The sequence below is a fragment of the Podarcis filfolensis genome, assembly GCF_964270895.1.
Source record: "Podarcis filfolensis genome assembly, chromosome: 2".
Classification (NCBI taxonomy): domain Eukaryota; kingdom Metazoa; phylum Chordata; class Lepidosauria; order Squamata; family Lacertidae; genus Podarcis; species Podarcis filfolensis.
The window spans coordinates 9,812,613-9,834,271 of NC_139605.1; the positions used below are offsets into that span (position 1 = coordinate 9,812,613).

Consider the following 21,659-nt stretch of genomic DNA (forward strand, 5'->3'; position numbering starts at 1 on the left):
CCCATGGGCTGTGCTGCCCCATACATTTCACAGGGCACCTTCCCTGTGTTCCTCAGCCCACCCCAATTACACAGTGCTCCCCCAAGGAGTGTCTTTTCAGCACCAGGTGCATCTGATTTTTCTCCTGGGATACTAATAACTAGAACAACAAATGCCTATCGAATTGACCACTCTCAAATATCAGGCAGGACTCACTCTGGCTCCACTATCAGCACCGCTTGTTACTGACAGCTGCAGCCTGCTCTCCTTTTCCTGAAATACACCTTTCCCCACCTGCATGAGGGCCACCTCCCCTTGGTCCATCTCCTATATGATGTTGGCTACGTTTGTGTGTCATCATACGTTTCCCTGTGAGCCTCCACTCACCCTGTTGAAGGACACCAAAGCAGCCCATCTGGTCCAGCACCCAAGAGGGGCCACCCAGACGCTTGTGGAAAACCTGCAAGGAGGACCAGAGAGCAAAACCAGCCTCCCCCCCATTGCAGCTTCCAGCCACTGAGATTTAGAAGCCTGCTGCCTCTGGACTGGGGAGGCAGAGCAGAGCCATTGTGCTTAAGAGCCATCAACAGCCTAGTGCTCCGTGAATTTGTCCCCTTGTCTTCTCCCCAGCTCAGTGGGTGGAGCACAGTCGTCTTAATCTAAGGGTCACCGGCTTGAGCACCACGTTGGGCAAAAGATTCCTCCATTGCAGAGATCTGGACTAGGTGACCCTTGTGGTCCCTTCCAACTTTGCAATTTCATGATTTTACGTTGGTTCCCATCTCTGCCTCCAGTGGCAGAGAGTTCCATAGTTTAATTATGTGCTGCACAATGCAATGCTTTGATCTGTCCTGGATCTCCCAACATTCAGCTTTGTTTGGGGGCTACGAGTTCTAGTGCTATGAGAATTATCTGTGGAGATAATGTGCCTCTGCCCGCCTGCCTCCATCATGGGCACCAGAGCAGGGGGTGGGCAGATTGTTTGTCCCCTCCTGGGACAGGAAGCCTTGACAGAGAACTTTATTGAATTAACAACAGCAACTGGTTTCTTGAGGCAGCAGGAAAACAAATCAGGAAGGAGCAGGCCTCTCAAACACAACACAACATCTCTCAGCTCCAGCCTCCCTGAACTGTGGGAACAGAAAGTCAATCTTGGAAATGCCATGCACTGGCGTGTGTGTGTGTAATCGTGCTGCATTGGTGCTTTAGATGCAGGGATAACTTGCTCTGCCGTGTCTACACTGCGTGGCTGTGGCTCTCCTGGATTTCAGACTGGCACCTTTCCCAGTCCGAAATGGGAGATGCAAGGGATTGAACTTGGAAGCTTTTCCATGCCAAGCAGACGCTGTTCTCCTGAGCTGCAGCTCTTCTGCATTTTTGAAGTAATGCTCATGACCTTCTTGATACTATTCGTTTAGCTTTCTGGAATCCCAATTCAAAGACACATGCTGCCTCCAACAGTGGAGGCCCCACGTAGCCATTTCTGAAGGTGTCTAGTCTTCTAAAGCCAGCCAGGTTGGTGGCCTTTCCTGCCTCTCATATGAGGGAGGTCCATAGTTTCACTTTCTTTTGTCAGTCTGGAATCTTCCACCATCTGGGACTAAATGGACATTTGGCCTGATCCAACAATGATCTCCTTATTTTTTTGCCAAGTTTGCAAAAAGAGAGTGGCGTCCTATTCCTCCCATTTGTGGAGTTCACACTTCCACATTTGTACACTACAGTGTGAGTCACTGAGAGCTGCTCTTGTCAGTGTGGGTCTGTGGCTGCCCTTGTGATGTGTCCCTGGCCTTGGTTGGGAACCATTAAGCCAATATGTTTCATAATGGGAGGTACCACTGTACTTAATTTTAAAAAATATATATTTAAAAACAAACAGATGCAGCGGAATATGACTTGTCTATTTTGTAGAGTTGTAAGGAATCCTGTGTATCATCTAAGTCAGGCATGTTCAAAGCCGATCGGTTTAATATCTGGCCCCTGTGGTAAAATCCTAAAAAACCTCAACAGCTTCAAACCTAAAAAAAAAGGTTAACAACTTTGGTTGGCCCCTCACTTCATCAAATCTGGCCCTCTTTGAAAAAAGTTAGCACACAGCTGTCCCATATATAGGGGAATGAAACCTGCAACCTTGGCGTAATCAGCACCACAGTCTAGCCAACTGATATGTCCAGGCTGTCCTTGATTTACTTATTTTATTTAACAATATTTGTGTACTGCTTGACTGATGGTAATAAAATCTCTAAGCATTTTACCCAAAACAAATTTAATTCACCTCTAGTTCCACCAGCGTTTACTTTCTGGTGCAGTTCACAGACGCTGTTGGAAATATTTCAAGGAACTTTGTTCACCCAAAGTAGTTGATTCCAAGCAGGGGAGAAAGGGGAGCCCGCCCCTGAAAAACCTCTGCCCACCCCCACCAGATCCCAGAGCTGAGCAGGGGATCAAGATGTCCAATCCAGGAGGTGGGGGAGGGATCTCGGGCTGCTACAAAGCCCTGCCCTCCAGAAGGTGGATTTTCTTGAAGCGGAGGCTGCTGTTGCTGCACGATGCCAAGGATTTCCTTGATTTCCTTTATTTATAAAAGTACGTACACATTTCCTTCTCAGGACAATGCACCGCCATGCATATACTGCATAAGAAACGCAAAGCGAGGAGGAAACGAGCAAGGATAAACCACGTGGGCAATAAACTCCGGAGTTATTTGCAGAAAAACCCAGGAAGTGAGATGGGAGGAAGTGGCATTTAACTCTTACATTGGCGCGAGGGAGCCATGGCTGCTGCTGCTGCTGCTGCTGCTGCAGGGAGTCCCGTCCAGGATCTCCGTGATGAAGCCACTTGCTCCATCTGCCGGGATTACTTCAAGGATCCAGTGACCATCCCAGAGTGTGGGCACAACTTCTGCCGGTCTTGCTTGGCTCAGTGCTGGGGAGAATCGGAGGCAGAGGCTTCCTGCCCTCAGTGCAGAAAAACAGTCCAGCAAAATAGTCTCATCCCCAACCGGCAGCTGGTAAACTTTGTGGAATTAATCAAGAAGCTCAGCCTCCAAGAGGGAAAGGAGGAAGGAGGAAAAGGGAAAGTCTGCAAGGAGCACCGGAAGCCTCTGAAGCTCTTCTGCAAGGAGGAGGAAGCCCCCATCTGTGTGGTGTGTGGCAAATCCAAGGCACATGAAAATCACAAGGTGATTCCTCTGGAGGAGGCTTACGAGGAGTGCAAGGTAGGAAACCGCGCGGGATCTTGAGCGGGGGAGGGAATAGCTGTGGATTCTTCTTGGGTGGTTTTCTGTGGCTCACACGTCTGAACAAGGCATGACATGAATTGTCTGGATGCAATTTGCATGCTGGTTGTTCAGTGGAGCTTGCTCCTGAGTAAGGATGGAATAGTACCCTTAAACACATCAATTGATTCCCTTCCTTTTAAGGATTTGAAATTGTATCAACACACATCGCAGCACCTTACAGTAAGCTTTTGAAGTCCTGGAACTTTTTCATTGTTGTTTTCTGCCTAATAATAATAATAATAATAGTTTATTATTTATACCCCGCCCATCTAGCTGGGTTTCCCCAGTCACTCTGGGCGGCTTCCAACAGAACACTAAAACACAATAACCTATTATTAAACATTAAAACTAGTGCAACACTGCTACCCCTTGGGGATAATAAAATGATAGCAAGGATGATGCTAATAAGACTTGTCTCCGAGGATGGGTTCATCGCATAGTAGCCATAAATTGCATGCTGCGGTAAATCTACAAATCTTACCTGTGCTTCTTGCATTGCAGGGGCTGGACTAGATGACCCTTGGGTCCTTTCCAGTTCCCAGGGCTGCATCTCCACTGTGGGGTGAGGGGAGCTGGCAGAAGGTGACAGGTTTGCACCGAGGTGGAACACTTTTGATGTCCGGTCACCCACCCTCCCCCATTATTGTTTTTTTTGAGGGAGGGGGACAACACATTTCCCCTCCTCAGACACCCAGGGAAGTTGGAGGAGAGCCATAAAGTAGCCACACTTGTGGATGGCACTCAGCATCTCTGTCTGCCAAAACCTCCCAGGCTTCAAAGGGCTCAAAAAGGGACTCTCTAGATCCCAGCTAGGCAAATACAGTACTTGCCTTTTGTATGAGTGGAACATGGTGAGGGGCACCATTTTTTAACGGTTACCCTCAGGCAATGAAATGTATTTGCCCAGCCCTGGCAGCTTTCATTTTTCTACATAGTCTATTGTTTATGCGGAAGATAAAACCACTATTTTTTGTGACTTTGAATATTTTTGATCGTTTGTATTTTTTATTTTACGCTAATATAAATAACAATAACAATAATTTATTATTTATACCCCACCCATCTGGCTGGGTTTCTCAACAGAATCTTAAAAGCACATTAAAACATCAAACATTAAAAAGTTCCCTAAACATCACTTCTGGAGGGTAGCAAGATTAGCAAAGGCTGCTAAAAATATCCCCACCTCAATAAATCTGTTATGGTTTTTCTCCAAACTTTTGCAGTTTATCTATAGTCATTTAATTAAAACATTAAAAATACAAGCATTAACTGTTGCATATTAAATCTGCTCAATTAAAAGTATTAATGAAATGGAAGAGGGAGAGAAACTATTAAGAGCAGGGCCACCACATACTAGAAGTCAGGGTAATAGTCAATTTATCGCTCCATCTCTCCCTGTCTAGCCCGAGTTTTTTCTTTCCTCTTTAGGGACTGATCAGCAGCCGCCTGCAGATCCTGAGGAAAGAGAGAGAGAAAATTCTGGCCTATCAAGTGGACCTGGAAAAGGAAAGCCAAGCCCTCCTTGTAAGTATCACTGTGATTATTAGGGAGGGAACAACTACTTGAAGAATCAAGTCAGGACTGAGGAGGGATGGGAAATCTGCCCATTTCATCCTCTCCCTCTTTCTCATTTTTCCACATCAGGACAACGCTCTTGCTTTATGCTGTGGCCATAAACAAAATGGAAGGCAATAGAAATGGCAGTGGAGAGGGTAGAGAGAGTGTGTTCATCCCTTCAACCTCCTGCCACCCTCCAATTTTTACTTTAATCTCTGAAGAAGAGGCCTTCTTTAGCTGCCAGGTGTAGGTTTTATGTCTATGAAAAATCAAACATGGCCTCCCTGTGGAATTCTCTCGTCTCTCCTTCTGATGTTGTAAATACACATTCCAGACTCCGGCCTGCTCTTTTCCTATTTCTTCCTGCCTCTTGCAGAAATTGACAGAAACGGAGAGGCAGAAAACAGTGGAGAAGCTCAAGCAACTGCGAACGTTCCTGGAGGAACAAGAAAAACACCTGTTGAATGAGATAGAAGACGTAGAGGAGCAGATTGCAAGGGAAAGGGATGAGCAGCTGGCCAGATTCTCCAGCGAACTCTCCTCTCTTGAAAGGAGAATCCAGGAGTTGGAGGAGAAGCGCCAGAAGCCAGCGAATGAACTCCTGCAGGTAAGATGGTGGCAGGAGCAGCACAAGGCTTCGCTCCTGGAAAAGGGTGCTGGCAAACTTTTATGTGCCTCATTCATCTATACAAGTAGTATGGGGTTCAGGATATGGAGGCTCTAGTCAGGAGAGCTGGGATGATTTTCTCACCTGAAAGCAGACTAGAGATTCTTCTGCGGTGGATGGAACTGGATGCGGTTTTCTGCTCTTTGCAGAAAATAATGGTCTCCTAATGCCGTCTATCATGGCCATGCTGCCTTCATGGCCTGTGTTGGGCTTCCCAGAGGCTGCTTTGGCTGCCTTGGATCAAAGGAAAAAATAAAATTGAGCAAACGAGAAGTGAGCTTTAGCATTAAGTGCAGTTTCTTTATTTGACACCTCAGGTTTTAGGCATTGAGATTGTCCTTCCCTTTCGCCTCACCCTCACTCACCCAGAGGCAGACAAGCGACAACCGCCATTGTTTTAGAGACTCATGTGAGATGCCTAGAGTACAGAGATGCTCACAAAGGCTACCTAGCGCTACTACAGTGGTACCTCGGGTTACAGACGCTTCAGGTTACAGACTCCGCTAACGCAGAAATATTACCTCGGGTTAAGAACTTTGCTTCAGGATGAGAACAGAAATCGTGCTCCAGCAGCGGGAGGCCCCATTAGCTAAAGTGGTACCTCAGGTTAAGAACAGTTTTAGGTTAAGAATGGACCTCTGGAACGAATTAAGTTCTTAACCCGAGGTACCGCTGTACTCATATGAAGTAACAAATCTTGCAGCGCCTTCATGCTGGTTTGTTGTCTTGACTCAACTAAGGCCTTGTCATCATGTCTATTTATCTCACCCCCGGGAGGAAAAAAACCAAACCCATTTCTGTCCTCAAGAACTTAAGACTGGGTAACTTAAGAACTTAACATTGGAAAAATGAAAACTGAGAGAAAGCAAAATTGGCTGATCCCTACTCAAAATGTTGTCATGTGCCAGGCAGACTGACATCCGAGGGCCAGGGTCTGAGGGGGTCTTCCTAGTGTGGCCTGTGGTGTTCAGTGAATTCCCTTCTCTTTCCCCCTCTAGGATATGAGAGGCACCCTGGAGAGGTAAGTGGATCTGGCTCATTTCCATTAGTATCACTCCATGAGGCTGGGATGCAAGAACCTCAGATATGGCCGTCCAGGGGCTGCAGGGGAGAGACTGTAGGACTCACTCCCTGCAGCATCTCACAGGTAAAAGCAGGGCCCCCTCTTTTGAACTTGTCGCACACCAATTCTCATTGCAAGAATCAGGGTCAGAGTTCTGCCTTCTCCCCCACCCCCCCATCACCTCACGCAGGGCTGGAGGCTCTTCTCTGCCTCCTGCACATTATATTCATTCATTGTTCTTTGAATAGACATCAGTGGGGAGACTCAGAGGCCTGGGGTTGCTCTTCTGGCCCTGTGATGTCTGGCTGTGGAATTTATAGTGAGGAATAATCTTTCCCCTCTGTGTCTTCCTGTCCCTCTGAGCTTTCTGCAATTCTCTTCCCCGATTCCATCTTTTTCATGTACTAGGAATTGTGGATTTGAATAGGCTAACAGTGTTTTTCTTTTCACCAGGTATGGGAAAAGGGAGAGTCAAGAGAACCCACTGGCTTTCTTTCCAGAGCTGAAGAAGAGGATCTCGGAATTTTGTGATATAAATATCCTTGTGGAGGATGTCATGGAACAATTTGAAGGTAATGAAAACTGCTTGCAAGGATTTTACACTGGGCGTTATATTAGTTCAGAACTGAACATGCCAGGCTCTTGTTGCATTGAATTTCATTCCTGCTGCAGACGGGGTACCACCAGGATAGTTTCCTTCTTGATGCTCCAGCCATCATTTCCTTTCCCCCGTGTATATTGTCACTCTGGATCCTGCAAAGAAAGCCTGAAACATAGAGCAAATCAGGATTTTTTCCTCCAATGTGCATCTGTTTACAATTATACAGAACCTCCTTTTCCTTTTGGTTTCCCATCTACACAATCTGAGATTGTCCTTTTGGAGGTTCTCCAGCTCTGAATGGAGTCAAAGGGCATTAAGAAGCCCCCAGTTCCCCCTCTTGCCTCCGGTTCAGGCTTGTTTCTCATCATTGGAGCCAAGGCCTGAGCCATCTCCTCCTCAGACATCCCCCTGCAGCTGCCATATCTAGTGTTTCAGCCTTCAAGATCTCCTGAGAGTTCCCCCATTGAGGATGGAGCAAGAGCACATGAGCCCCAAAAGGCACAATTATGCTTGCTAACAATCTGAAAGATTTGCAGAAGGTTTATGAGTAAGGGTTTCCTTTTCTATGAGAACTCTGCCAGTCCTTCTACAGCAACCTTTGCTTCTACTTATGTTTCACAATTTTGGCTTTAATGATTCCCACCACCACTTTACTTGGAGAAGATATTAAGGCTGCCTCCATCTCCCCTCTGCATCCTTTTACAGGATTCCTATTGTGCTGTCTCCTCTCCAACCCTCTACTAGACACCAATTATAGTGACAAAACTCAGAGAATATCAGGATTTATGCTGAATATTTTTATTCTGATATTTGTAAGCTTGCTTTACGATTATGGAGTTTTAAAGCTTTCATAGTTTTCATAGATTCTTCCTATGATTTTCTTGTTTATAATTATTTTTTCTACTTCTTAATCTTTTTCTTGAATTTGAAGATGCTACGTTATAAAGCGTTACTTTTGTATGGAGATTTATTTCAGGTGGAACAGTGTTGCCCTTACACTATATCTTTTTGCTTCCTCAGATGCTCTGTTACTCAAAGAACAGCTTCAGGAAGGTAAATTTCATGGGGAGAACAGTTTCACAGGAGGGATGGGGACTGATATTTTATGGCTGTTGAACCGTCTGTTCTGCAGATTTGGGACCCCCAATGCCGTAACTCTGGGTAACAGTCCTCTAGTGGTGTTTGGGTTCTTTGTATGTCTCATGAATGAATTGGAAGAGGGTTTGAAGGTGTGGATTGGGGACATAGCCTTTCCCTGTGAAGAACCTGCACGTCATTCTGGGACTAATGGAGGAGTTCCATTCCTGCCTGTCATTTCACTGGTTTTCCACTTGATTTTTTTACTTTTATTTTTATCTATTTCACAAAATTTATATATCACTTGATTGTGGGGGGTGGGACTTCAAAGACTTACAGTACCTTTCAAGAGTCTTAAAGACTCACACTTCTTATGAGATCGACCCCATTCTATGAAGGAGGACTTCCCATTGCATGAAACCCCTGGAATTACATTTTAAAGCTCTGCCAATTCTTCCTCTGGAATTTGGTTTGTCATCATGCTTGAAAATTCTGGCTTCAGTAGCTGTTTCCCTCCTGTTTATACTTGGGGCAGATCTTAACCTTCCTTTGGCTTTTTTTTTTGATCTTTTTAAAAGATGGAAATGGCACTTCTGGCCTTCCAGTCATCCAGTATAGATCTCTATTTCATTCATGAATTCAAATTGATTTTATTTTGCGATTTTCTAGCATGGAGAACCATTTCTGGTTTTCACATAGAAGCATAGAATAGTAGAGTTTTAAAAGTTTCCAAGGGTCATCTAGTTCATCATGTTAGTGTCTTTAATTTCTTAGTCATACTGTTTCTTGTTTGCAGTTATTTGTTCTCTGATTTAATCTTCTGCTTGAAATAAGGAAACAACAGGTGCTAGGTTATGGTGTACGGTAATACAGTGGTACCTCGCAAGACGAATGCCTCGCAAGACGAAAAACGCGCAAGACGAAAGAGTTTTCCGTTTTTTGAGTCGTTCTGCAAGACGAATTTCCCTATGGGCTTGCTTTGCAAGACGAAACGTCTTGCGAGTTCTTGCGAGTTTGTTTCCTTTTTCTTTAAGCCGTTAAGCCGCTAATAGCCGTGCTTCGCAAGACGAACAAACCGCAAGACGAAGAGACTCGCGGAACGGATTAATTTCGTCTTGCGAGGCACCACTGTACTTTTGTTACAAGATTAAACATTATATCTTTTTGCTTCCTCAGATGATCCATTACTCAGAAATATCCAGAGAGGTAAGTTTCACATGGAGGCCTAAATTCACAGAAGGGGTCGGGACTGGTCTTTCATGGGGTCTGTGCTGCAGAGTTGAGAACCACCCATAGTTTGGCTCTGGTCCTGCAATTGGGTTTTCCCAGAGAGGCTGGGATTGAAGGTGTAGACAGGGTGGGGAGAGGATGGGGAGAGGGCTTCCCCTCCAAAGAAACTGCCCAGATGTATAAGATTAAGTTCTCTTCCTGCCTAGAGGTTGTTTGTTTGCTTTATGTGACCAAAGCACTTCGTAGCTGTGTCAGACCAAGAGTCCATCTCATCCAAAATCCTCTTTCCAGCAGGAGCCAAACTGATGCCACCAGGAAGCCCCTAAGCAGGACAGGAAGGCAGTGGCTCTCTCCAGTTTCTGGCTTCCATCACCTGAGAATCAGAGGCAGCCTTGTCAATAGCCCCCACCTAGCAAATTTAGCCCACAGGGAGATCTGTTTTGCTGGTCAGATCCAGCACTGTCCGCACCCCCGGCCTTGTTAAGGGACCAAGGAGAGGGCTTCATCTTCTGGAAGTTTAAAAAGCAGTTCCAAGAAGACAGATGCTAATGGCTGATTTGGCAGGGAGAAATCTGTGGTCTGAAATGGCTCAGCAAGGTCAGGTCAGGGAGGAGGAGTTGGTCTTAGTGGGAAGGGGCCAGAAAGAAACAGCCCACCCTAAGCATCCTTCTGCTTCCAGAGCAACTTTGGGAAGAGATGCTTCAATGTGGAGGCACAGTGCTCTCTTTTCATTTTTTTGCCATGATGGTATTAGCTCTAGTTCAGTAGGTATCCCACCGTAGCCAACTTTTCCCCAACGTCCTGCACAGCTTGTTTCAAGGTACTTAAATATATAAATGCAGGTGTGTTTTCAGGACAATGAATCAGCTTTACAGTGAAAACTGCAAAAGACAAAACATTATTTAAAGAGCTTTTAGCATGCACCAGGAAAGCAAAATTGCATGTTAGTGGCACAGCGCTTCTACGAAAAGTTTCGCAATGCAAGGGTATCTGCTAGGTTGCCCAACTTTGTTTTCCTTAATGAAATGTTACCCTTGAAGCAGCATTAGTCTTACCTCCAGCTGAGCTAAAATTGGCTGATTGTTCTGCACTGACATTCTTCCCAACTCTAACTATAAATGAGGTTATTAAGGGGTCGATAGCTGTTCTCTGCTGGTCTGAACTGGGGTGCCCTCATTGAACACCCCATGGGAGCTCCAAATGGCTAATTCACCCAGAGTGTGTCAAAGGAGGGCAGTTTCTGTCTACTGGCCATTATCCCCTTCACTAATAATAATAATAATAATATTTTATTTATATCCCGCCCTCCCCAGCCGAAGCCAGGCTCAGGGCGGCTAACAACACTAAAACAGTGCAACATTATAAAAACATTATAAAAATTAATTAAAATCAAAATTGATGGCAACCATAAACTAAAGTTTTGTAAAGATTGCCAAAGGAGGGAGTCAGGCTGCGCCCTGACCAAAGGCCTAGTGGAACAGCTCTGTCTTGCAGGCCCTGCGGAAAGATGTCAAGTCCTGCAGGGCCCTTGTCTCTTGTAACATAGAAGAGCTGAATATTCTTATTATTATTTATTGAATGTATATACTGCCCTACACCCAAGGGTCTCAGGGCGGTTCACAGAATAAAATAAAGATATAAAACCACAAAATACATCATAATAATAAAAACAACAACCCAATAGCCCCCCCTCAAAAAAACACATTTTAAAAGGGCATAGGACAGGCTTCCTCAACCTCGGGCCTCCAGATGTTTTCAGACTACAATTCCCATCTTCCCTGACCACTGGTCCTGCTAACTAGGGATCATGGGAGTTGTAGGCCAAAAAACATATGGAAGGCCGAGGCTGAGGAAGCCTGGCATAGGATAATGTTTCCTGGGTGATTTTGCTTCTTGGAAGATACATGGATTGAAAGGAGGGGAACAATATAAATGCATTGACTATAAAAAGAGGAACAAAACTGATTCAAAATCCAAAAGAAATGTATTTATTCTGGAAGACTCCTAATCTTAGATGTGAGGCAAAGAACTCCCATTTTTTAGAGGGAATCTGGTACCTGAGGTGTTTTTTGGATCAGGATGTCTCTCTCTGACTCTCGGCTGATTCTGCCTCTCTTCTCGTTCCCTCATCCTTCCCCCACAACAGCAAATATCACTCTGGATCCAGACACAGCCCATCCCAGGCTCATCCTGTCTGAGGATCGGAAAAGTGTGAGATATGGAGACAAAGAGCAAGACCTGCCCGATAATCCTGAGAGATTCAACAAGCGTACTTCTGTGTTGGGACATGAAGGATTCACAGCAGGCTGCCATTTCTGGGAAGTCACTGTGGAAAGTGAGGGAAAGTGGGTCTATTGGACTGTGGGGGTCACTAGGAAGTCTGCAGAGAGGAAGGGTGACTTTGCCTTAAGTTCTGAGGGAGGGATCTGGGCTGTAGGGAAGTCGGGAGGTGAGTACATGGCGTTTGACCCCCCTGATTACCTTCCTCTGTCCCTGTTTTGGGAGCCCAAGAGGATCCGAGTGACTCTGGACTATGAAGGGGAGGAGGTGTCTTTTTCTGATGCTGACTCAGGAACCGAACTGTACACGTTCTCAGGAGCCTTATTCTCTGGAGATACCATCCTCCCTTTCTTTCACCTGTCAGGAGATAAAACCCACTTCAGGATTTCCTGAGGAGATGGAATCCGCCTCACAGGCCCAGCAAATGTTTCTTTCTGGACCAGAATGACTCAGATTAAAACAACAACAGTATTTGCCTCTCAAGGGCACTTGAGGATTCATTCCAGTCGAAATAAGCAGAAATAACAAAATAGTCAATAAATTGTTGTTGTTTGTTGTGTTTTTCTTTTCCCTTTCCCTTTCCAGAATTTATTCTGCAGGTGAGTTCTTAAGGAAACAGTAACACTTGACCAGTCTGAATAAATAATCTTTTCCTCAAAAAGGTTCAGCCTCCATCACCTTCAATCCTGGTTTCGTTTCTCCACCTTCCTCTCCTCACAAGACTTTCCGCAGCTATTCAAATGTGCACATTACTGAATTAATAGATTTCTAGAAATCAGCCGTGTCAAATCAAAACCCCCTCTGCAAATACAGCTTTTCTGTCTCAACACTTGTTGGATTCAGTGGGGCTTTTGCCCAGTTAAATGTGTTTAGGGTTGCTGCATTAACATTCCTTATTTACAAGTCGGACTCTGTCTGTTGGTGTAGCAAACATGGCGTCCTCTGGCTGACGCTGGACTCCCAACTCCCATCTGCCCCATCCAGCATGGCCAGGGATCAGAGTTGATGAGAGCTGCAATCCAGCAGTTTCCCGAAGGCTGTGACTGCCCTATATATTTCACCTGGGACTTTGTGTTCCTCAGCCCCACCCCAAATACATTATGATCCACCAAATAGGGTCTTTTCAGCATCAGATGGGTTTATGTTTTCTCCCAGGCTGTTAATACCTATCATTTTAATTCTCACAACTATTTTCTGTTCCTGAAGCTGAGCGGGTCAGTGCCATAAACATGATGCCCTTCGATAATTCCACTGGGATAGTGGAAATCTGTCAGATACAGTTCAAGGTATCCAACGCCAGCTTTAAAGTGGGTTCCTTTTTTTGCTGGGACCTCATGGGTCTAGGGGTCCTTGCAGCAAGGGAAATGTCCTTTTTTGGCATCACCAGCCAAAGAGAGGCAATTTGGCAAAAGGATCTTGACACGCAGGTCTTGCCCAAGACCAGGACTGAACCAGGGACCTTGAGATCTTCAGTCTAATGTTCTCGCAGCTGACATAATTCAGCTTCTTGGGGGGAACAAGTGCAACCCGACCATCTGTGAAATGAGGCTCAGAAGGGGCAAGAGGGGATGCCAGTATCCTGCTCCACAAGAAAATGACAGTGGTTAAATCTCCGGGGCTTACCTCCAAGTAAACTTGCATTGGGCTTTCTGAGATGAATGAACTGTTCCTGAAGCCTGCATTTTCTGTGTTCTCCCAAGGAGAATGTCTTGCCACAGTGCAAAGATCAGTGACCATAGTGTGGTGTGTATCTGTGGCGTTCGTACGGAGCCCCCGGTCGTCTCACGGACTATTGACCCGTACACCACTAATCCGCTGCCACCAATGAGGTCCTCCCTGGTAAAATCACTTCAGTCTCAGTCAGCTTTTCAATTAAAAAAGAAGAGTGTATTTTATTTCAGGCATAAACAAAACTTTTACAGCATTCCAAACGGTGTTCCTCTTTACTTTCTTAGTCTTATGTTCCTCTCTCTATCTCTGCTACCACCCCACACTCACGGACCAACTGCCCTAACTGTCTGTCTATTACTAACTGCCTTTCTCAACTAGCCAATCCACTCAAAAACCAACCAACTACCCACCCACAACTCCCAACGAACTAACTCCAGAACTCCTCTCAGAACTAGTTTTATAGACCCGCTGACTCCAACCCCCTGGGTCCTGTCTGAGCATCCTATTTAACTATTTCCCCTCCAGCACTCTCTCATATATGTTAACGTCACAATATCTTTGCAAGGAAGGAGGGCAGAGCCAAAACCAAAATGTGTTCACTGTTCCTCCTTTGACCAGACCTGTCATGAGCTGCCCTACCCACTGCCCCCTATCCACAATGGGAAGGAGACACCAATGTCTGCCCCCTCCTTGAGTTTGAGCCGCAGCGAAGGCAACTTGCAGCTCTCTCACTTTTTCCAAGAGTGTACCGTGGTACCTTGGTTCTCAAACACCTTGGTAACAACTTGGAACTCAAACACTGCAAACCTGGAAGTAAATGTTCTGGTTTGCGAACTTTTTTCAGAAGCTGAACATGCTCTGTTTTGAATGTTACACTTCCGTTTTGAGTGCCACACTTCCGTTTTGAGTGTTATGCTGAGGTCTGTCTGTTTTTGCTATTTTGTGTTTTTGTTTTTGCGTGTTTTTTTGTTTTGTTTTTGTGACTGTGTGGAACGCAGCTCAGCTACTGATTGATTGTGTGACTGCAGTACATTGTTTATTGCTTTCATTTTATGGATCAATGGTCTCATTAGATAGTAAAATTCATGTTAAATTACTGTTTTAGGGGTTGTTTTTAAAAGTCTGAAACGGATTAATCCATTTTGCATTACTTTCTATGGGAAAGCGCGCCTTAGTTTTGGAACGCTTTAGTTTTGGAATGGACTTCCGGAACAGATTAAGTTTGAGAACCAAGGTACCACTGTATTCAGCTGTGTTTTCTGAGAATGGGAAAGGGAAGACTCTGGATGACACGGGTGGTGAGTTGGGGATCTTGATTGTTGTGACAGTGACTTGAGTGGAAAAACTAAAATATTCCTTCCGGTATCACCTTTGTTGTTGTTGTTTAGTCGTGTCCGACTCTTTGTGACCCCATGGACCAGAGCATGCCAGGCACTCCTGTCTTCCACTGCCTCCCGCAGTTTGGTCAAACTCATGCTGGTAGCTTCAAGGACACTGTCCAACCATCTCGTCGTCTGTCGTCCCCTTCTCCTTGTGCCCTCCATCTTTCCCAACATCAGGGTCTCTTCCAGGGAGTCTTCTCTTCTCATGAGGTGGCCAAAGTATTGGAGCCTCAGCTTCAGGATCTGTCATTCCAGTGAGCACTCAGGGCTGATTTCCTTCAGAATGGATAGGTTTGATCTTGCAGTCCATGGGACTCTCAAGAGTCTCCTCCAGCACCATAATTCAAAAGCATCAATTCTTTGACGTTCAGTAGCACCTTAGAGACCAACTAAGTTTGTTATTGGTATGAACTTTTGTGTGCATGCACACTTCTTCAGATACACTGAAACAGAAGTCACCAGACCCTTATATATAGTGAGAGGGTGGGGAGGGGTATTACTCAGAAGGGTGGTGGGAATGGTTGATTGGCTGATAGGTGTGGTAAACCTGTTGACGACTGTTAACGACTGCAATTGGTCTTACAGAGCTTGCAGGGCAGCAGCTGAAGAAGGAGCAAAAAGGGTTTTCTCGTGTGTGTGTTTCTTTGTGGCTGATTAGCTGCTCTCCCTGTGCAAAGGTCAGAGGGGGCACGGTTTCTGTTGAGGCAGGTGATTAGCTGTGGGAGGAGCTTATCAGAGCTTGCAGGGCAGCGGCGCGCACCTAGTGGCACGCGCAGTTTTATCCATCTTTTAGATTTAGGGGAGCTAGTCTCAAACGTTTGTTGGGGGAGACCTAGGTTTTTTTTGGGGGGGGAGATATTTGCCCTGTCTTCACGCTTCTTATGATGGAGGACCGCTGTAGCCACCCCCAATGACACGTTCTCAAGATGGAGGGTGAGGGAACAGCTGCAGTCGCCTGCGGTTCCTGCACAATGTTTGCCATCTTGCCAAAGGTTGCAGGCAGCTTTACCTGCAGCAATTGCATGTTGATTGCCCTCTTAGAAGACAAAGTCCAGCAACTGGAGGAACGTGTAGCTACGCTCCAAAGAATTAGAGAGCTGGAGCTCTTCTTGGAAGCAACAGAGCACACCGTCTCCACCAAGGAGGAGACAGGGGACTCCCCTGAGAAGGAGGCTAGTTCACCAACACAGGAGCCAGATATATGGAGAAACGTGACTCAAAGAAGTAGGAGGCCCAGGGTTCGCTCTGATTGTTTAGAAATACACAATCGCTTTGAGGTCCTCTCCCCTAGCATGGAAGATGAAGAGCAGACTCCATTTGACGATCTCTCCCTCATTACAGTCGATCAGGTATATGAAGACGAGCAGCAAAGTCAGTCCTCAGGGAATGTGCAGGCGACCTTGGAACGGACAGCTTACGGACGAACCCCGACCAAACCTAAGAGGAGGCGTGTAGTGGTGATAGGGGATTCCCTACTGAGGGGAACAGAAGCAGTGATCTGTGGGCCTGACAAGATGTCTCGGGAAGTGTGCTGTCTCCCCGGGGCTAAGATCCAAGATGTAACTGAACGACTGCAAGGAATCATAAAACCCACTGACAAATACCCCTTCCTCTTGGTTCATGTGGGAACCAATGACACTGCAAGCAATAGCCTCCAGAAGATCAAAAGAGACTACGAGGCTCTGGGCAGTAAATTGAAGCAATTAAATGCACAAATTGTCATCTCATCTGTCCTCCTAGTTGAACGACGTGGCCCAGGGAGAGAGGGAAAAATAGTGGAAGTGAACAGCTGGCTTCGCAAATGGTGTAAACAGGAACGGTTTGGATTATTCGATCACGGACTGCAGTTTCTTGAAGATGGACTTCTGGCAAGCGATGGGCTGCACCTCACAATGGTTGGGAGGAATGTTTTTGCCAAAAATCTCAGAAACCTCATCAGGAGGGCTTTAAACTGACTAATGTGGGGGAGGGAGACAGTGCTCCTGAAGGTAGGAGTCTATCAATTGATGAAGATGATTATCCAAATGTCATAGACCAAATGGAGCAAACAGCACGCAGACCTAGTGGTGGGAGGAAAAAATCCTTAAATAAGAGACATGGGGGAATGATTAATGGACTTCAATGTCTGTACACTAATGCGCAAAGCATGGGAAATAAACAAGATGAGCTTGAGCTCTTGGTACAGCAAACTAAATATGACATAATAGGCATCACTGAAACCTGGTGGGATAAGTCCCACGATTGGAATGTAATAATGGAGGGATACAATCTATTTCAGAGAAACAGACCAGACAAGAAAGGAGGAGAAGTGGCGTTATATGTCAGGGATGTGTATACCTGTGAAGAGATCCAAGATTTAGAACCTCAAAGCCAAAGTGAGAGCATTTGGGTCAAAATTAAGGGAGAGAAGAATAACAGTGACCTCATTGTGGGAGTTTACTATAGATCCCCAAGCCAAACGGAGGACATAGATGATGCCTTCCTGGAACAGATGGCCAAGCATGCAAAAGGAAGGGAGATAGTAGTAATGGGGGACTTCAATTACCCGGATATTTGTTGGATGTCAAACTCAGCCAAGAGCATAAGGTCAAACAAATTCCTCACTGGCCTTGCAGACAACTTCATTGTCCAGAAAGTGGGAGAAGCGACAAGAGGAACAGCCATTTTAGATCTGGTCCTAACCAATGTTGATGACCTGGTTAGTGGGGTAGAAGTGGAAGGATCATTAGGCGCGAGTGATCATGCTCTTCTGAAGTTTACTATACAGCGGAAAGGAGCAGCCAAGCATACTAGGACTCAATTTCTTGACTTTAAGAAAGCCGACTTCATAAAACTTAGGGAAGTGCTGGGTGAGATCCCATGGACAGTAATACTAAAAGGAAAGGGAGTTCATGATGGCTGGGAGTTTGTTAAGAGGGAGATAGTAAAAGCACAACTTCAGGCAATACCAATGAGACGGAAACATAGAAGGTGCCTAAAGAAGCCAGGGTGGCTATCTACAGAACTTTTAACTGAGTTAAGATTAAAAAAGGATGTGTACAAAAAATGGAAAAGGGGGGAAACCACCAAAGAGGAATTCAAACAAATAGCCAGCACGTGTAGACACAAAGTCAGAAAAGCTAAAGCACAGAATGAACTCAGGCTTGCTAGAGAGATTAAAAGCAACAAAAAAGGCTTTTATGGGTATGTTCGTAGCAAAAGGAAGAACAAAGAAACAGTGGGGTCACTCAGAGGAGAAGATGGTGAAATGCAAACAGGGGACACAGAAAGGGCTGAACTCCTCAATGCCTTCTTTGCCTCAGTCTTCTCCGATAAAGAAAACAATGCCCGACCTGAAGAATTTGGAGCAAATGATTCAGCAGAGGAAACACAGCCCAGAATAACTAAAGAGATAGTACAAGAATACTTGGCTAGTTTAGATGTATTCAAGTCTCCAGGGCCAGATGAACTGCATCCAAGAGTATTAAAAGAACTGGCAGATGTGATCTCAGAACCACTGGCAGTCATCTTTGAGAATTCCTGGAGAACAGGCGAAGTCCCGGCAGACTGGAGGAGGGCAAATGTTGTCCCTATTTTCAAAAAGGGGAAAAGAGAGGACCCAAATAATTACCCCCCAGTCAGTCTGACATCAATACCAGGGAAGATTCTGGAGCAGATCATAAAGCAAACAGTCTGTGAGCACCTAGAAAGGAATGCTGTGATCACCAATAGTCAGCATGGATTTCTGAAAAATAAGTCATGTCACTAACCTGATCTCGTTTTTTGACAGAATTACAAGCCTGGTAGATGAAGGGAACGCAGTGGATGTAGCCTACCTTGATTTCAGCAAGGCATTTGACAAGGTGCCCCATGATATTCTTGTAAATTGGTAAAATGTGGTCTTGACTATGCTACCACTCAGTGGATTTGTAACTGGCTGACTGACCGAACCCAAAGGGTGCTCATCAATGGTTCCTCTTCATCCTGGAGAAGAGTGACTAGTGGGGTGCCACAGGGTTCTGTCTTGGGCCCGGTCTTATTCAACATCTTTATCAACGACTTGGATGATGGACTCAAGGGCATCCTGATCAAATTTGCAGATGACACCAAACTGGGAGGGGTGGCTAACACCCCAGAGGACAGGATCACACTTCAAAACGACCTTGACAGATTAGAGAACTGGGCCAAAACAAACAAGATGAATTTTAACAGGGAGAAATGTAAAGTATTGCACTTGGGCAAAAAAAATGAGAGGCACAAATACAAGATGGGTGACACCTGGCTTGAGAGCAGTACATGTGAAAAGGATCTAGGAGTCTTGGTTGACCACAAACTTGACATGAGCCAACAGTGTGACGCGGCAGCTAAAAAAGCCAATGCAATTCTGGGCTGCATCAATAGGAGTATAGCATCTAGATCAAGGGATGTAATAGTGCCACTGTATTCTGCTCTGGTCAGACCTCACCTGGAGTACTGTGTCCAGTTCTGGGCACCACAGTTCAAGAAGGACACTGACAAACTGGAACGTGTCCAGAGGAGGGCAACCAAAATGGTCAAAGGCCTGGAAACGATGCCTTATAAGGAACGGCTAAGGGAGCTGGGCATGTTTAGCCTGGAGAAGAGGCGGTTAAGGGGTGATATGATAGCCATGTTCAAATATATAAAAGGATGTCACATAGAGGAGGGAGAAAGGTTGTTTTCTGCTGCTCCAGAGAAGCGGACATGGAGCAATGGTTCCAAACTACAAGAAAGAAGATTCCACCTAAACATTAGGAAGAACTTCCTGACAGTAAGAGCTGTTCGACAGTGGAATTTGCTGCCAAGGAGTGTGGTGGAGTCTCCTTCTTTGGAGGTCTTTAAGCAGAGGCTTGACAACCATATGTCAGGAGTGCTCTGATGGTGTTTTCTGCTTGGCAGGGGGTTGGACTCGATGGCCCTTGTGGTCTCTTCCAACTCTATGATTCTATGATTCTATGATACAGGAAAAAGCAACAGATGAGATGGCTAAAAATAGCTTTATCATGTATAATGAGATAAGAATCCAATGTCTCTACTCAGACCAGGTCTCTCCATGGTTTTAAGTTTGGTAATAAGTTGCAATTCAGCAACTTCTCTTTCCAGTCTATTTCTGAAATTCTTTTGTAATAAGACAGCTACTTTGAGATCTTGTATAGAATGGCCCATGTGAACAAAGCACAACAGATCAGCATCCCACCATCTTAGGCTCAAAGGAGAGCTCCCTTTTCCCGAAGTTTTCCATATAGCAAGGGGAGCGTCCTTTGGGGTAATGCCCATCAAAGGGAGTGAATGGACTATGCAAAAGGAACACGGCCGGTAAAGCTTTGCCAAAGCCCGGGGTTGAACCAGGGACCTTTAGATCTTCAGTCTAACGCTCTCCCAGCTGAGCTACTTTGGCTGCCCAGGGCAAAAGCAAGCACGATTCTAGTTTCTCCCAGAAACAAGACTCCCATGTTGCAAGATGAGGTGGCTGGACCTTTTCCTCAGTGGCGAGGCGACCTGGCATCGAAACCTTTGGATAGATGAGCCCTTGAATTTAGATAACAGGCCCATCAAGAAGTGGAATGGCAACACCCTGGTCCAGACCTGGCTGGTCTAGTGATTTGGCAAGTCTCACCACACTGGCCGGGGATAGATTTCCAAACAGGGAGCATAAAAACATAAGGAGAACCCTCCTGGATCAGACCAATGACCCACCTAGTCTAGCATCCTCACAATCGTCTACCAGCCTTCAATAGCCCACCCTGAATTTGTCTAATCCTTCTTTAAAGCTACCCAGTTCAGTAGGCAATCACTGTTTCCTGTGGGAATGAGTTCCATTGTTTTAAATGTGGTGCGTGAAGAAATGCTTTTCTTTCTTGCCCTGAATCTTTTCAGCTTCACTGCATGCTCACGAGTTCTAGGGTTATGAGAGAACTTTTCTCCCCTCACTTTCTCCATGCCATGCTTAATTATATAATCTAGCATGCCACCTCTCTGACCGGCCTCTTCTGTGCGTTGTAAAGTCCCCAAATGCTGCAAGGGGAAGTGTTTCCTCTCCCCTCATGGAGGTGATGCTCTTGCAGAGGTTTTGTCTTGTGGCCCACACCGGACATGGGTTTCTGTTGAAAATGTGCTCAGGCATATTTATGTGCAGCCTTCTTAGCGCAGTAGGCAGCGCGTCAGTCTCATAATCTGAAGGTCCTGAGTTCGAGCCTCAGAGAAGGCAGCTTGCAGATCTCTTTGTTTTTGCAAAGGGTGTGTGCCCCCTCTGTTTTCTGAGCGAGAGGTCTGAGTGTTTTATCTTGTGAATTCAAGGACAGGAGTGATGCTTTGGGTGGGAGGGGATGTGTGTTGGTGTCTCAGATAAGCCCATGTGCTTGGACAGAACAAAACTATCTTTAAAACAAACAAACAAAGCCCATTAAGTGAAGGAATTAAAAGTCAGGGAGGTGGTGCTAGTTTCATCTGTCCCTGATGGTCTAGTGGTCAGGATTTGGCGCTTTCACCGCCACGGCCCGGGTTCAATTCCCGGTCAGGGAATCCTTTTGCCAGGAGGAAGGAGCACTAGCCTGACTCTGGCTCCTTTTCAATGGGTCACAGAATCCTAGAATTGTAGAGTTGGAAGGTACCCCAAGGGTCATCTAGTCCATCTCCCTGAAATGCACATTGGGCCACACTGAGTGATGTGCTAAGAAAGAAACCTGTCTGCGGACACCTCCATCCTGTCGTACTACCTGGTGGTTTAGTGGTTAGGATTTGGCACTCTCATCACCACCCCAAACTGGGTTTGATTCCCAGTTGGAGGATCCTTTCTTTTTTTAGTTTAAATATTTTTATCAGTTATTTAAAACAGAGAAATAGCACTAACTAAAATCCTCAACCCATGCTCACTT

General features: G+C 45.6%; 3 protein-coding genes across 4 annotated transcripts in view; all 3 read left to right on the forward strand.

Moving 5' to 3' along the window:
- LOC310757094 (uncharacterized protein) overlaps positions 1-18,393 on the forward strand; it is a 508,648-nt gene extending 490,255 nt beyond the window's left edge. Inside the window, exons 2-3 of the mRNA XM_083602247.1 lie at positions 15,373-15,491; positions 15,564-18,393. Of these exons, the coding sequence (XP_083458373.1) occupies positions 15,714-16,742 (1,029 nt within the window). The 5' untranslated portion in view covers positions 15,373-15,491; positions 15,564-15,713 and the 3' untranslated portion in view covers positions 16,743-18,393. The remainder of the gene's footprint in view (positions 1-15,372; positions 15,492-15,563) is intronic.
- The window catches only part of LOC310756497 (tigger transposable element-derived protein 1-like), a 796,241-nt gene that overhangs the window by 494,429 nt on the left and 280,153 nt on the right, over positions 1-21,659 (forward strand). The window lies entirely within an intron of this gene.
- LOC310756865 (zinc finger protein RFP-like) overlaps positions 2,463-21,659 on the forward strand; it is a 127,755-nt gene continuing 108,558 nt past the window's right edge. The window contains exons 1-8 of one of the 2 annotated variants that reach the window (XM_083601745.1): positions 2,473-3,196; positions 4,688-4,783; positions 5,193-5,423; positions 6,482-6,504; positions 7,000-7,118; positions 8,168-8,200; positions 9,401-9,430; positions 11,601-12,395. In XM_083601745.1, the coding sequence (XP_083457871.1) occupies positions 2,753-3,196; positions 4,688-4,783; positions 5,193-5,423; positions 6,482-6,504; positions 7,000-7,118; positions 8,168-8,200; positions 9,401-9,430; positions 11,601-12,127 (1,503 nt within the window). In that variant the 5' untranslated portion in view covers positions 2,473-2,752 and the 3' untranslated portion in view covers positions 12,128-12,395. Of the gene's footprint in view, positions 3,197-4,687; positions 4,784-5,192; positions 5,424-6,481; positions 6,505-6,999; positions 7,119-8,167; positions 8,201-9,400; positions 9,431-11,600; positions 12,396-21,659 lie in introns of those variants that run through there. The other variant, XM_083601746.1, reaches the window with a different exon arrangement.